The sequence below is a fragment of the Podarcis melisellensis genome, assembly GCF_964234715.1.
Source record: "Podarcis melisellensis genome assembly, chromosome: 1".
NCBI classification, from domain to species: domain Eukaryota; kingdom Metazoa; phylum Chordata; class Lepidosauria; order Squamata; family Lacertidae; genus Podarcis; species Podarcis melisellensis.
This window is the reverse complement of record NC_138528.1, coordinates 22385435-22401068: the sequence shown is the minus strand read 5'-3', so window position 1 is coordinate 22401068 and position 15634 is coordinate 22385435. Positions and strand designations below refer to the sequence as shown.

The 15634-nt window shown below is 41.6% G+C and overlaps 1 protein-coding gene across 4 annotated transcripts in view; it reads right to left on the bottom strand.

The window, feature by feature from the left end:
• Positions 1-15634, bottom strand: part of TC2N (tandem C2 domains, nuclear) — a 32016-nt gene that overhangs the window by 15900 nt on the left and 482 nt on the right. Inside the window, exons 1-3 of one of the 4 annotated variants that reach the window (XM_081912543.1) lie at positions 15331-15554; positions 4108-4192; positions 2296-2523 (exon numbers count right to left, since the gene is read on the bottom strand). In XM_081912543.1, the coding sequence (XP_081768669.1) occupies positions 2296-2523; positions 4108-4192; positions 15331-15366 (349 nt within the window). In that variant the 5' untranslated portion in view covers positions 15367-15554. Of the gene's footprint in view, positions 1-2295; positions 2524-4107; positions 4230-15330; positions 15555-15634 lie in introns of those variants that run through there. The other 3 variants (XM_081912544.1, XM_081912545.1, XM_081912546.1) reach the window with 3 other exon arrangements.

Sequence of the window (15634 nt, the reverse complement as noted above, 5' to 3'; positions counted from 1 at the left end):
AGCATTTCACCTAAGTGTTGCGTAACATATCAGCAGGTCAGTCTACGAGTCAAAAAACAGATGTTTCCTCTTCCTAGGTTGCATGCCTGTGCAAAGGTCAGTAGCTGAGTTGGGAAATCTTGTAAAGTTATAAAAGGTTTTCCAGGACCCAAATACTTTTAATTGAGCATTGATACCAAGGGATATTACATTCATAAAAAGCTGAAAACAAATATAGAGAAGGGAGGTGCATTACTTTGCACGGTTATTGACATTGGCAGAGCATTAAAAATTTCTTTGCGTATCCTAGTGCTTTACTTGGAGCTGCTACTAGACACTTATTTTGTGCCAACGGTATGGTATGCTCAGTGTCATGAAGAGCACAGAGAAGAGCTGGTTTGTGTCCAAGAAAAGTGTGCAGTCAAAGGGGTGTTCTAGATACACTGCTGCGAAATGAAAAGCACGTACCCATGTAGGTATATCCGACATCACATCAAAGAGTGCCCATCAGAAGTGCTTCTGCCAGGGCCAATGCTGACAATGCTGCCTGCGCATTGCAAATACACATATGCATCAAGTGCCCTTTAAATGTGATGCTAATCACACCAAATACCTATATGATCTTCACTCAGTATTAGCATCACTAAGTAAACAGAGGCAGCCCAACCCTATGCATGTCTACTCAGAAGCAAATCCCACTGAGCTCAGTGGGTCTTTCTCTCAAGTAAAGGCATATAGGATTGAAGCCAGGGGATATAGCCTGAGCAGACAAAGTTGAAAAGAGGAGACAGGTCCTGAACAGCACCAATGACTGGGTGGCAGTCAGGCTTCATTATCCTAATATTCCTATACAACAGGAGCATGCAGCTTTCCTCTGTGTGACTGAGCACTTTTAGGTCAATTGCACGATTTCTGTGATGCTCTTTCTTCACTTCTGATATTGCCTAGAGGAATAGGCAGGATCTTGCATTAAAATCCAAATGAATAAAGAAAAAGAAATGTGACCGCTATCTGCCTCTGGGCAATGAGAAGGCACTGTCGAGTAAAATACTAGCATACAAGCCACCTTTTCCAGAAGGAAGTTTTTAATGTTTGATGTTTTCGTATTTGTTGGAAGTTGCTCGGAGTGCCTGGGGCAAACAAATAATAAAATAATTCTTCTTCTTCTTACCACTAAAACTACCAAGGAACACTTTTGAAGAATGAAATACATCAATGTAATTGTAAAATCTGTATCTGTTCCAGAAAAACACTGCAGAAAAGGGGAAGATCCCAATAATTCTGTGTGTCAGCTGGCACAGAATATATTTTTTGACAGTCTTAGCCTTAATTCTGCATGATCTACTTTTTTACTTTAGGACTTTTAGCTACAAACAGGTAAGGGCAAACGTTTTTCGGCACGGCAACATATTTTGAGTTGTTTTGCAGATCCTAAAATCAAGAATGCATTGCCTGATAAACCACCTGACTTGCAGAACACTCCCTGGCCTGAGAGTCCTTGAGGTGCACGTACTTCACAATAGGATACTATTTCCTCACTCAAAGGTCTCAAGGAGGGGCGGCGGGCAAGAAGGAGCTTCCAACACACACACACACACACACACAAAATCCACCACACAAAAGAATACATTGTCATGGGAACCATATCTGCATGAAACAAGACCTTGGCTCTACCTTCCAACCCAGATTAGGTAGTGGAAATAAAAACAGTTGGAACACAAATGATGGCCTGAAAAACACAGGTCTAATTATTTGAAGGGGTTGTAGGGAATGACTAACGCCAAACTCTGATTTAATCAGAAGCCAAAGAGGCTAAAAACATTCTTGGCAAAAGCCAGGGGCTTTCATTTTGGTGTGAATGGTTACACAAACGGAAGGAGGGTCCTAAGAGCAGGTTTTCATCCTAAGAGCTGCATGTTGCGTAGAATTTCCCCAAAGACACACAGCGGCCTGAAACACTGTGGGTATTAAACAAGTTGGAATGCATTGCGGATGCAGGCAGCTCAACTCAACCAAGTGCCTCTGAAACTACCGTATTTTTTGCTCTATAAGACTCACTCTTTCCCTCCTAAAAAGGGGAAATGTGTGTGCATCTTATGGAGCGAATGCAGGCTGCTTTCACTGCGTAGAGATCTCTCTTGCTGTTCTGGCTTCTGAGATTCAGAATATTTTTTTTCTTGTTTTCCTCCTCCAAAAACTAGGTGCGTCTTGTGGTCTGGTGCGTCTTATAGAGCCAAAAATACTGTACATAGGGTATCCCTCAATTGAATAAACAAGCTGCTTTTAAGTCTGTTCTGTTTTCTTCCAGTGCTTTACCTTGAATTCCTCCAATGTGTGGATTGCCAAGGTTCCTGGGCTGAATGTAGGCAAGCTTGAACTGAGGAACCACAAAGGGCACATCCTTGCCACCTGGCGGGAGCTTGGAGAGAAGATAATCCTCTGAACAGCCAACCTGAGGTTTCACCAACACAGAAGACAAGGGAGGCTTCTCTACAACATTTGATCTATATTTGGCTGTAACTTCAGACTCCTTCTCCAAAGAAGCTGTAATTTAACATAAAAAAGCATGAGAAGCACATTCAAGCCTTGAATGAACAGTCTGAAATGATCTTTTGTGTTTTTAACAGGATCAGAGGCAAATAGGTTTTTCTATCCTGTTAACTGCACCCCCAGAGAGGGAGCAGCAGGCACTAAGTATATCTGTCTCAGGAAGATTTGCAGTGGTTCTAAAGTGCTGTAAACCAATCCTTTTCACGGTTCAAACAACTGCTTCGGAGAAGGTTTAGAAGGTGATTATTGAGAAGCAAGCTGTCCATTAAACTCAACATCACAAATGCAAAATTTAAATTGCAACCTTCACAATCTACACAAGAATGAAGAATGTGTTCTACATGGAGCTCTCTTTGAAGAGGGCTTGGAAATTGCAGCTGGTGCAGAATCCTGGCCCATCTACACAGGCTACTAATTAATTTCCGGATCCAGTTCCAAGTGCTGGTTTTGACTTATGTGGGTCAGGGCCACAATACATCAAGGGCCACCTCTCCCCACATGGACTAACCCAGTCCCTTTGTTCTTCATCTGAGGCCCTTCTCTGTGTGCCCTCTCTGAGAGATGTGCGGAGAACAAGAGAACAGGCCTTCTCAGTGGTGGCTCCACATTTATTGAATACCCTTCCTATGGAGGCAACCCCTGGCACCATCACTATCTGTTTTTGGGTGCCAAGATTTGGATCTGCTTATCTTTTAGCAAGGTGAGGTAGTATTGGATCTGTATGTATGTATGTGTGTGTATATATATTACTTGTGGAAATGAGGATGTTTTATCCTTGCTTTTAATGCTCATTCATTTGTAAGTTGCTTTGAGTTTCATTTTTATTTTATTTTTGCAAAAAGCAGCTAATAAATAAAATCATTACATGTATTAATAATAAACATTAATAATACGGGTTGTTACCCCGTGTCTATTCAACTCCCTCTCTCTCTCTCTTCCTCTCTTCCTCCCTCCCATACCCCTCACACTTGTACACATTTACAAAATGTGCTCTGCTACAGAATGGGAGAGAGATAGTCCTTAAATTCTGCAGTTATGACAAAGTAATTAGTCAACAAATGACAACTTAAATGCAGTAATCAATGACAAATATGCAAACAGTGAGTGATGCCCAACACTGCCAATGAAAGACAATCTTGCACACTGAACATTTCCCTCTCTAGTCTTCTTCCCCGAAACCCCCAGTACCACTCAAAGGTAATTTCCCTCCTTCTACTGCAGCATTGTACAATTCATTCCACAAAACTGATAAATCGTTTCAAGAGAAATATGTTAGAGGGATTGGGGGGTGGGGTGGGGCCTGCAGTGTTGAAGGAGGAGGAGGAAATATATATTTGCATGAGCTTGTCTTCCATTCCTGCAATGTTGGCTATCACCCAATTGCCTTACAATGGCAACAGGATATTTAAACATTTCACCCTACTAATACAACCTGAAAAAGAGAGTATAAATTAAATTTTTTGAAAGGCTGGTGCTCTAAATAGAACATAGCATTTCTGGTGATCAAAACGATTGTAAGACAGCTGCCAATAAACCCACGCCAGTGTTAAAAAACATGCAAAATTTAATTGAACTCACCATCATGCTTTTCTTTCTCAACATACAAACATGCACTGCAACAGTTCTTGATGCATTCTGCTGCCATTACTGCTTCTAACACAAGCTGGAATGCAGTCAAGAATCCAAGTTAGAAATCAGCCCTGAAAATTAACCATTGCTTTAGATGAGAATACAGGAATTGAAAAGGACAAATTTCTTTCATTTGTACAGCATTTCATTTACCCACTTTCTATGCTGTTCCATACAGTACAGTGGTACCTTGGTTTGCATACGCCTTGGTTTGCATACGTTTTGGATTACAAACATGTCAAACCCGCAAGTGCGTGTCCCAGTTTGCAACCTTTTTTTGGATTACAATCCACTTTTTTTTATTACGAACATGTTTTTTGAGGAAGCCCCATTGGCAAAAGCGCACCTTGGGTTACAACCTGTTTTGGTTTACAAACGGACCTCTGGAATGGATTATGGTTATAAACCAAGGTACCACTGTACTTAGAAGCACGGTGTCCGAAATTAAAACATTTGCTTCATTGGGGTTTCTAGACAGGAACTGGTAAAAAAAGCACTAGGCTTGTGCAAGATGTCACACAGGCAACTCACAGCTTTTGGTGCTACTATGCCCAATTTATCTCCTACAAGGAAATACTGTTAAATAAAATGTGCTTCTATAAGGAAATACATGTGACTTCTAAAAGGAAAGGAAAAAACTCTCTGAAATGGGTCATGTGCCTAATAAACATGCACCGGGCTATTAAGAGAACAGAAGGCCAGCAGCAGCAGCAGCACACTCCAGGCATTTTTATAAACAGGTGTGATTTCAGCTTATATTTGCTTCCTTCCTTCCTTCCTTCCTGTGCTGCAACATACTCCAAATGCACTGCTGCAGAATTCTTCTAGGATGATGGAATTCAAACCAGGGCCACACAACCCAAGGATGGCCCTATCAGTCCAAAGCAACCAAATATCTAAAGAGAGGGAGCATCTCATAAAGAAGGAGCACACACAAATGCAGTGTGAGCTATGCAAAGTAATGGCCAGTTCACACAAATCATCTAACATGGAGCTGTGTTCCTATGCCATTAATTGTAAAAAGGTAAAGGACCCCTGACAGTTAAATCCAGTCGCAAACGACTCTGGGGTTGCGGCGCTCATCTCACTTTACTGGCCAAGGGAGCCGACGTTTGTCCGCAGACAGTTTTTTCGGGCCATGTGGCCAGCATGACTAAGCCGCTTCTGGCAAAACCAGAGCGGCGCACGGAAACGCTGTTTACCTTACCACCGGAGCGGTACCTATTTATCTAATTGCACTTTGACGTGCTTTTGAACTGCTAGGTTGGCAGGAGCTGGGATCAAGCAACGGGAGCTCACCCTGTCGCGGGATTCGAACCGCCGACCTTCTGATCGGCAAGCCCTAGGCTCAGTGGTTTAGACCACAGCGGCACCTGCGTCCCTGCCATTAATTGTACTTAGGTGTATTTTATTGGGTTCTAGCCACTGTTTCAATCTGCTTCTTTTTTTGTCTCAGTGGTGTCCTACTATTATTATATTTTGCAGTCTTTGACTGCTTTACACTGACTGTTGTAAACTGCCTTAAGGACATTCATGTCATAAGGTGTGATAGGATTTCTATAACTAAATGCATCAGAATGTTGAATTTTCACTATTCTAGCATAGGGACTTGACTTGGTGACCCACTGTCATGGTATGTCTTGATAGTATCAAATATTTTTCCATATCAGATTCATCCCTGCTCTCTGTTCAGGGTTTTGATATTATCCTGTCACCTGGCTGCTAGACCAAATACAACTCACATTTGTATAGATGTGAAGATAAAAAAACTGCTCTTGAGACTAAGAAACGTAAGATCAAAGTTGCTGTTTTTTAAAAAATAAAAGTCCACCAGACACACTCCTAAAGAATTTAATCATTACTACTTCAATGTAGTTGGACTAGAGAGCATAAATATGTTAACGATTTCCAGATTTGTTTTGTTGGACAACAAGTTAATCAGATAAATCTGATATCAAAGCCTTAATTCCCAGACGCAAGACACAAATATTTGAAGAGGATTGCAAATACCTTTAACAATTAAGTAAAAAAAAATGGCCATAATAAGAACCAACTGTAAAGAACATAAACAATCAAGAGCTGAACATGATCTCTAGAGAAAAGCAGGTCTGTTATTGTGGTTGCTATAAGTCAGTAATTGACTATTAGGGCTTTTGTGTGTGTAAGTCATCTTAATCTTTGAACATAACACCCCCGCAAAACAAAATACTCAGCAGCGACAATACAGTGTAAAATTACAAGTCAGCAGTGTGAAGCCTGAGGTTTATTGGGTAGTACCTCTGGTGGGGGGACAAAACATCATGCTCCTTCTGGGATAGTTTGTCCACCTTTGGTCCCCACCCTGCACTCAGTTCTCACCTGTGCCTCCAAGAAGCTGTCAGCATGCAACAGCGGCCACACCCCAGAAAACAGCTTTGACTGGCCAGCTAAACCAGGTGAGAGTAGCTAATAGGTCTCAAACCCTCAGTGAGTTAGGGTCATGCCCTGCATGTGAAGATAGGCTCTGGTGGATTGAGCGGACAAGACCAATAGCAGGCCCAACAGTCAAGAAGGCGGTTTCTGCACGTGCTGCAGAAGGAAGTGAGGGGCAGATGGGGCTCATCAAACTGGGAAGGTAGCCCATCTAGGAGAAGGAAAACTCTGATCCTAAACCTCTGCTGTTTTGTGGGATAACTTTGAGAGAAGGAAGGGCCAAGGAGTATAAACCCTACAGAATTCCGGAGTGGAGTCCCCAGGATGGTTGGGTGGTGCCTTGTACATCTCCTTCTGGAGACTCCTGCAGCCAAGCTGGTGCCAAACATATTGCTCTGTTTTCCTTTGGACCACATCAGCAAGGCCAAATAAGTTATACAGAGCTTGGATTCCCCAGCAAGATGAGCCAACTTGCCACTATTTTATCCGATGGTATTCACCCAGAGAAGTGTCGGTCCTGTGCTAACAACGCCATAACGCTAATTAGGCCCATGTGTTGGACATTCTCTACCACTGCCACAAGCCTAGTTCAGACTTCTCTGAACTGTTTCACATGTAGTGGCCTGAGCGGTACCAAGGAGGCAGCTGAACAGAGGAACACCTGGGCCATCTCCTTGCAGATGCTACTGATATTTCTCAGCACCGATTTGCACAAGAGTGCCAATAAATTCTTGCAACAGCTATGGTCACACAAATCACTGCCAGAAAGCGGATATCCTGCAGTTAACAACTTTTCTTCTACGTGTTCCAAAGCAAAAGAGAGATAACCATTACATTTTTTTAAAAAGTGTAAATACAATAAAACAACCATATAATGATGATGATAAATTTCTTGTGGCATTTTAACACCACTTAAAGACGACTTCTTTTTTTGCACAATCACAAGAAGTTAAGCTCCAGAATTTATGTCTCTCAACACCTGCATTCTGCATCCACAGAGAGATCCAGGTTGTAAAACGAAAGACGTCAACAGCCCAACTGTTAACGTTAACTAAATACACGAGTTATGCCCAAACAAGATAAACGACTGTTTGTGAAGTGGAAAAGTATTTGAATACCTGTATACATAATACTAGGCTCAACTGGTAAGAACATGTGCTTCAAGGAGTGAGGGACAGAAATTCTAGCATTTGTTTTACGGGATTGGCAGGGTGGAGGGTGAACACAAACCTAACGTACAACAGCAGACACAGGGACATTGGTTCTCTGGAATTTGCCTTCTGCTACCCTGCCAGAGGAGCAATGTACCAGCATGCATTTCCTTGGAATCCTGATGATCAAGCTGCGTAAGAACAGTCCTATTAGATCAAACTAGAGGTATACGTAGTTCAGCATATTGTTTCCCCGCAGCAGTTGTTAGAAAAAGAGATATGAAAGCCAGGAGCTAAACGGCACCTTAAACCTAGGTTATGGGTGCAACAGTGGAATGGCTAGGTGCCCCCTTTTAATAACAAGAATGGAAAGCTGAAAATGAATGAAAATGTTACGTTCATTTTTCACATGGTCTGGTCCTTCCCCTGGCTGCCCCCCTAATATTCTTAAGAGGGTCTCTTCTCCAGTCTTCGGAGAGTGGCTGGAAGTGGGGAGGCAGAAAAGGTCCTCCTTTCCTTCCACTCTGCAGTTTTAATCTGATGTCTTATGTGCAGCACTGTGCCCAGAACTCAGAAACTGCTTGCGCTAATGAAATTTCTTGTCGCAAAGTGCGCCTTGAACAATGGGAGTTTTGAACACTGTCCCACAGACACAATCTAGGAATCATGCATGCAGGACAGGAGTGTAATAACCATCTCCTTCTCTTCTCAAGAAACATTACCCCTCTCTCTCCCTGGAGGTAATGTTGCTGCAGGGGGGAGGTTATGTTTGAACAATCAAAGGTCATGCTCTTTGACCTGCTGTGCCCCATCCCTCTACCTGGGACCAATATCTCTTTGATATTTTGAGTGGGGTGGGCAGGGGTGACTTTTACCTTTAGGCAGGATAGATTATATTTGGCTTTTAACTGTTAAATGATGTTATTGGGATTTTTGTGTGTCTTCAGTTTGTTGTCTTCAGGTGTTCCTTTAATTTCTTATTTACATTAACCATTGTAAGATGACTTCGGGGTCCTTCTGGCAAGAAGGGAGCACAAAAATAAGCTTTAAATTAATTGGTTTATCATGACCAGTGGCCATCGATAGTTTTAGCCTCCATGGATTTGCATAATTTTCTATACCTCTACCGTGACCTTTTTTGTAAACTTAAGAAAAATCAAACCTTTTCTTGTAGGGTGGTTGCTCCAGCCCCATGACCATTTTGTCTGTCCTCCTTTCGTTTTTAAATTTAAAAATAAGGGTTATTTCTGGTTACTTCCTTATGTCTGGTTGTTCTTTGTGCTTATTTGATAGTTAGCCATCCTGAACATTAAAAAAAGAAAGGCAAGGTATAAATATTAGAAACAACAAGGGACAGGGAGGTGCGCGTGCTTTATTGCCAGATGCAAAAAAGCAGACAGTCAGGATATGCCATTTCAATCTGGGTGGAGTTTGCTTCCATTTCACCCTCCTGTTTTTAAAAAGGCCTTATTGTGCCTTAAGTTCCTTGAAGTGTATATCTATGTCATCCCTCTCCCTTGTTCAAACAAGATACGCTGAATGTATTCCCTGTCCTCATGTTTTCTACTACACCTGTGGTATTATTACCCCTTATTAGGTAGATTAGCTTGCTGTTAACCTCTGCCTTGCCCTAATCCTACGCAACACTACCCCAATTGTTCAGCCTGTCCAACTCAGTTCCATCTTCTCCTGCATCATCAGGTCATAGGCTCCAGAAGAATTTGATCTATCCTGGCTTCCCTCCATGCAAAGCCCACTCTCTTAACTAACGTGAATTATTCTGCTTTCGATGAGTTTCAGTGGCGACTTCACTGCCTTAGGAAATATAAGTGACATTCTGCTGAAATGCTTGAATGTTAAAAAGGATTCACAGATGGTTTAAACTAATTCAGACAATAGCAGCTTCTGCTGTAGAAGAGCTTCTAGCTCAAACCCAGATTCCCCCCCCCAAAAAAAACAACAACACATAGTAAGGTGTGTGGCTAATTAATTAATTATCATTTGCAGGGGGGGGAAACCCCAAGGGGAGTATTGAATCTTCTCCAATGGAAAAAAATCCCAGATCACTACTGCTACTTAGGTGTTCAAATAATTTTATTGGGAGAGAGAGCCTACAAGCAGTAAATCAGAAGGTGTTGCACAAAGAATGGAGAAAGCAGTAAAAAAAGAAAAAGGCAGAACAAAAAAGTACTGGTATGTTAGTTATTTCTTAATACAGGCAATATAGGCACATGATTAAACTACATGATCTGGCATAGATGTAACCTTCAAAAACACTTATAACTCAACTCAACTCAGTTACTGGGAAGGCATTCTGGGGCAATGAGCAACTGTAAGATTGTTATATTTCTCATATATTACACTATGTGAAGGCAGTTGGGATACTGGCCTTTATAGGTCTGCTGATCCTTATGCCTTGTTATGCAAGCAAGCAAGCAAGCCACTAACTTACTTGGGCTAGGAACTATCTTCCTCTTTGGGTTGCTTATTGCATAATTACCTGTTACGGTGATCTATATTTTCCCTCTCATATTCCTCATAATGGTCTTTGCCAAGAAATGAAATATCAGGAGCGGGTTCTTCAGTTACTACGAATACCACAACTTCTTCAAATACCTTCCTCTTTTCAGTTTTAGAGGGTCTGAAATTTTTCACGCCCCACTTTCTGAAAGATTAATTTGGATTCCAGCATTTTCCCAGTTTCTCCAATTTGTAAACTGTCAAACCGAAAACAGCTCAGCAAGACCTTCAGGTTTTTGTTGCATGCATGGGACTGCAAGACACTGTGTGGATGCTAAAACATTTTTCAGGTCAAAACCATGGTTGCATCATAGAATTGTAGAGTTGGAAGGGACCTGAGGATCATCTAGTCCAACCCCCTGCAATACAGGATTATGAAGCTATCCTATATGGGGATCGAACCTGCAACCCTGGCATTATCAGCACCACACTCTAACCAACTGAGCTATCCAGGCTGAAGAGGAACATTCTCGCCTGGCGTCTAAAAATATGCAATCAGTCACATCATAGTTCTTTGCAAATAACACCCTCAATTTGCAGAATCAGGTCCCAAGCATTTTCATATATAACTGCAAGTCCTCTAGTTAATTATTAGAACACTACTCATATGAATAGACAAGTGGGGAATCCAAGAATTTGTAGCACATTCCCTCATTCATAAAAGTAGTGATTTTTAAGACTTGTGCAAATTGTAAAAACCGGTAGAGGGTCTTTCTTCTCAAGTGTGCCTATATAAGAAATATGTAACTGTGCGGTATAAAGTAATTGACAGATAAAGTACAGTGAGATTAATTGGAAGTCATTTTTAATTCTTTTCTCTTTTATAATTGTTTTCAGTCTCAGGAGTATAAAGGATGTTAGCTATACTAATTTTGTTGTTCCTTATATTGTGGTTGTTTGTTTGATTTTTCTATTGTTTGTTTGATTATATGTTTGTTTGTTTTTCCATAAATGTATTTATTTTAAATCAATAAAGGAAAAAACAAACAAACATAAAAGTACCGGTAGTGATTTTTAAGACTTGTGCAAATTGTAAAAACTGGTACAGGATCTTTCTTCTCAAGTGTACCTTAGGTTCACGAGTAGAGGCTTCTCATGCAGTGTGTTAAGTTTTTGAGTTACTCAGAGCACTTCTGAATCACAGTGCAAGGTCAGAAACGTTCGCCTAACTTGCATTCTTAAACCCCAAGTTCAGGAGAAGAGATGGGGCTCATCATCCTATGCTCTCCAGAAAGGGAAGGGATACGTGCCAGGATGAGCATGGCAAATAAATTTGTAGCAGTGAAGCAAGAATGTCTGCTAGCAGCATATTGGCCATAGTCCAATCTTGATTAAAAAGCCACATCATAAAGAATGTCACATGCCATGAATGTCAGATTCAATGGGTTATCTCTCCATCAGCTTACAGTCACTTGGTTTGTGTTTATGGGGTGTGCACCTGTGAAACCAAATGCCTACAAGACTATGGACAACATGAAAGGCAAATTCACACTTATAACCATCTATGCATTTTCATAGACCCTTTCAAAGGAATAAGTCTCTCCTAAAACAATTATGAGAAATGCAATCAGTGCACTTGCATAGGACCAATAGGAAGCAAAAACAGCTTGCTATATGGCCGGTGCCTGGATCCAGCTAGCACCCCAAGTGGGACATTTAAATGTTTGTAAAAGATGTCATCTGTTTCCAGACCTCAATGCGTCTATATACCCTCCTTTGTTTTGTTTCTTTTTACTTGCAGTACACTGGTGTTTAGTCTTGGCACACATAATTTTATAAGATTCACAGAGGTAAACAAGAATAGTCTGAACACAGAGGTCTTGTCCCATTGTGAGAAATAATATATTTTAGGGCCAGTCCTACTCTAAATTTCTAGTTAGTAATGCAAGAGCAGGGGTGAGGGACCTTTTTCTGGCAAGTGGGTTGGATCTTTACTTCCATCCATCTCTGTGGACGATTCTGACAGGTTGTTGCCCACCTGTGAATCATCTGGCATCTCTGTGGTGTCAAGTGTCAAAGGTGCCATTACTCTGCATTCCACCAGGAAAAAACAAAGCACTGCTCACATCTGACATTATATCTGAAAAATACCGTCGGCTGGATTCATCACGCAGTTCTGGCCACTCTCAACTGGGGCTTTATCAAGTTTTACATTTAAAAGGTCAAAATAGAATCAAAATTATTTCTGGGCCTTTAAAATGAGAAGAGAAAACTTGGTGCACTGGGTAACCATAAAACAAAAATGTCAACATTTTTACAAAGCAGAGATTCTTTGAGAACAGCAATAAACCAGAGTCCTTTCACATATATCATGGTTTAAAGAAAAAAAAATTCCCATAAAAAATTCCAGAATGCAGACGCTCAACATCACAGGGCAAGAGGGCCAAAGGTTAATAATTTTTAACCCCGAGGCAACTGACAGCATTGTGTTAGACTAATTTTGCCAGTGCAAGAAGTACCAACAAAATACTTGAAAATGCTAAGGAGCCTAGTAACAACTATCAGTTATCCCATACACACTTCTAATGCTGCATTAGGCAAACACCCAATTCACGTACTACAATTTATTCTGCTGATAACATTGTTCCCATAACTTGCAAATACATTCATTCAGTTGGATAAGGAAGCATGCAGAGGAAGTGGCAGGTGTGGTAAATGGAAGTGAATGCATCTGTTATGCTTCATAACATGGTAACTTTAATTTAGGTGAATTTAGGCTGGCACAAAAGTGATTGGAATGTTGATGGACACCTTGATTTGAATGGCAGCAGTGAACGCTAGAAAACAAGAAGAGCCTGGTGGATCAGGCCAACAGGTGATCTAGTCCAGCGTTCTCTTCTCACAGAAGCAAACCAGGTGCCTATGGGGAACCTGCAAGAAGGAACCTGTGTGCAACATTCTTCCCTCCTGTGGTTTCCAGCAACTGATATTCAGAAGCATATTGACACTCCAACAGGGGAGACAGAACATAGCCAACATCATTTGTAGGCACTGATAGACTTATCCTACATGAATTTGTCTAATCTTCTTTTAAAGGCATACAGGTCGGTGGTCAACACTGCCACTTGTGAGCACCAATTCCATAGTTAAACTCTGTGCTGTGTGAGCAAGTACTCTGTTTGTATGTCCAGAATCCTCATACGTTCAGCTTCTTTTAATGTCCCAGAGCCCTGGTGTTATGAGAGAGGGAGAAAGGTTTTTCTCTAATCACTTTCTCCATGCCATGCATAATTTCCATCGTGTCAGCTCTTACTGACATTCCTGTCTAAACAAAAATAGTCCCAAATGCTGTAACCTTTCCTAACTGGGAAGCCACTCCAGCTAACTCTACAATACCCATTTTTAAGGTGAGGCAACCAGAACGGTACCCAGTACTCTCAAGTGCAGCCACACCGTAGATTTGTTTAATGACATATTGGCAGTTTTATTTTCAACTCCTTTCCCAATTATCCTTAACATGGAATTTGCCTTTTCCACAGCAGCCACTAACAGTGCTATGATAAAGCAACCAGGACTCTACTGGTGAACCTTAATCAAGAAGACAGGAATGTGCCCAGACTTAAAAGTTACAAGGCTAGTTCGAACCAAAATGGTCTGAATTTAACGAGTTACGTCAAATGGCTAGACACACTTGAACACACCCAACTGGTCAGGTGCTCAAAATGAGTGTACAGGAATATAGTCTAGGCATTGGAACAGAATGTTCTGATATCATGACTCCTCACCAATGTAATGTTGAATGAAAGACGTCTGGGCTGACAGACAAAAATATTTAAGCACGATGCATCTGTTTTGTTATTTAAAGATGCAATCCTATGCCCAGTTACTTAGTCTATTGAGCACACTGGAATTCCTTAGGGGTTAACAAATACAAGATTTCTCTGTTCTGATATCAATATCATAGAAGATATACTTCAATAACATACTGCTTATAACTAGAACAAAACCGATAAATTGCTCTAATGGATGCTAAAAGAGTATTTATTTTTTTTAAATAGTGATTTACTGAACTGATGCATTTACTCTAAGAGTTCTTACCATGTAGTAGTATCAATATATATAAAAGCCAGTTTCCAGAGATCAGGCTAAAGCTAGAGGGTAGTGGATAAATAGAAACCAAGATGGGGTTACACATAGAAGATTTGATCCCATTTTACCAATTCTGTAAAAATACAAGTGGCGTGCTTAGATAGGAACAGCAGCAGGCAGTACTCCCATTTTATAGATCGAGAAACTGAGTGTCTTGAGCCAAAGACAACATAGTAAATTCATGGCAGAACTAAGAATAAGCTAAGATTCCTCTGTTAACAGGCAATTAAAACTTTAGCTGACTAGTTTATCAATTATATCCAACTTGTAGGCCTAGATCTATTGTCCCACTGAAATCAATGAGAGAAGTTAGTTGTGACTCACTTCATCACAACTGATTTCAAGAGAATTTTAGCAAAACTAACAGCATCTGGATTGAATTCCAGCATTTAGAGAAATGCAGGGCACTAATTCAGTTGAACAAATGAACACAAAGATTCTTCAGTAAGAGTGAGTGAATTTTGTTAACATTACATTTGCTTTAATATATTTGCCAGGGTTTTTAGCAGGCAGAGGGGCTGAATATATCAACCGTGAGGAATTAGGATTGCATTCTGGACACTTTACAGAGAACTATCACACATACTTTCGAGATCTGAGTTTCAAACAATTCTGCTTTAATCAGCACAGCTGGATGAGGAATGAATGGGCAAGATCAACGAAAGTGCCAAAGCACGAACTTTCACTAAAGCACCAAAGAGGTAGTTCCTGAAAACCAATACTCTCCCTACTAGGAGTCACCTGCCCCACTTAGGATCAGTACCTTGCCTTCGGGCACATTTTCCTCTAATAGCTTCCCGACAGGCGGAAATAAAACAGACAATCATGCTGGGGAAACTCTGCAGCTCTTGAACTTTTGGCCTTTCAGACAAAAGCAGATTTGTTGTTCTTGGGGTTTTTTAAGGCCACCTAGCCCCATCCCCTTCCAGCCGCCCCACATTCAGAAGACGTGCCACTATCCGGGGAAGCTGCCGTTTGGCAAGATGGGCAAGGGGTCTACCTCAGCAGCGAGGCCACTCCGGTCAGGTCCCTTCATCCTCCTCTCGCTTTCTTTGCTCCCTCGGGGACGGTCCTGACCGCAGTGCAGCGGACGACTCAGCCCCTCTGTGAGGCAGAAGCGCACCTGGCTGGTCCCCGGGGCGCGCGCGCGCTAGGCGGCCACTATCTCCAGCTTCCAACCAGATGAGGGACACGGGGTCGACGGCGACGACTTGCCCCCCTCTCCCCGCGAGGAGGAAAACCGGCTCCAAGACACCAACTTTCCCCGGGCGAGGGGAGGAGAAAAATGAGAGGACCGCGCGCAC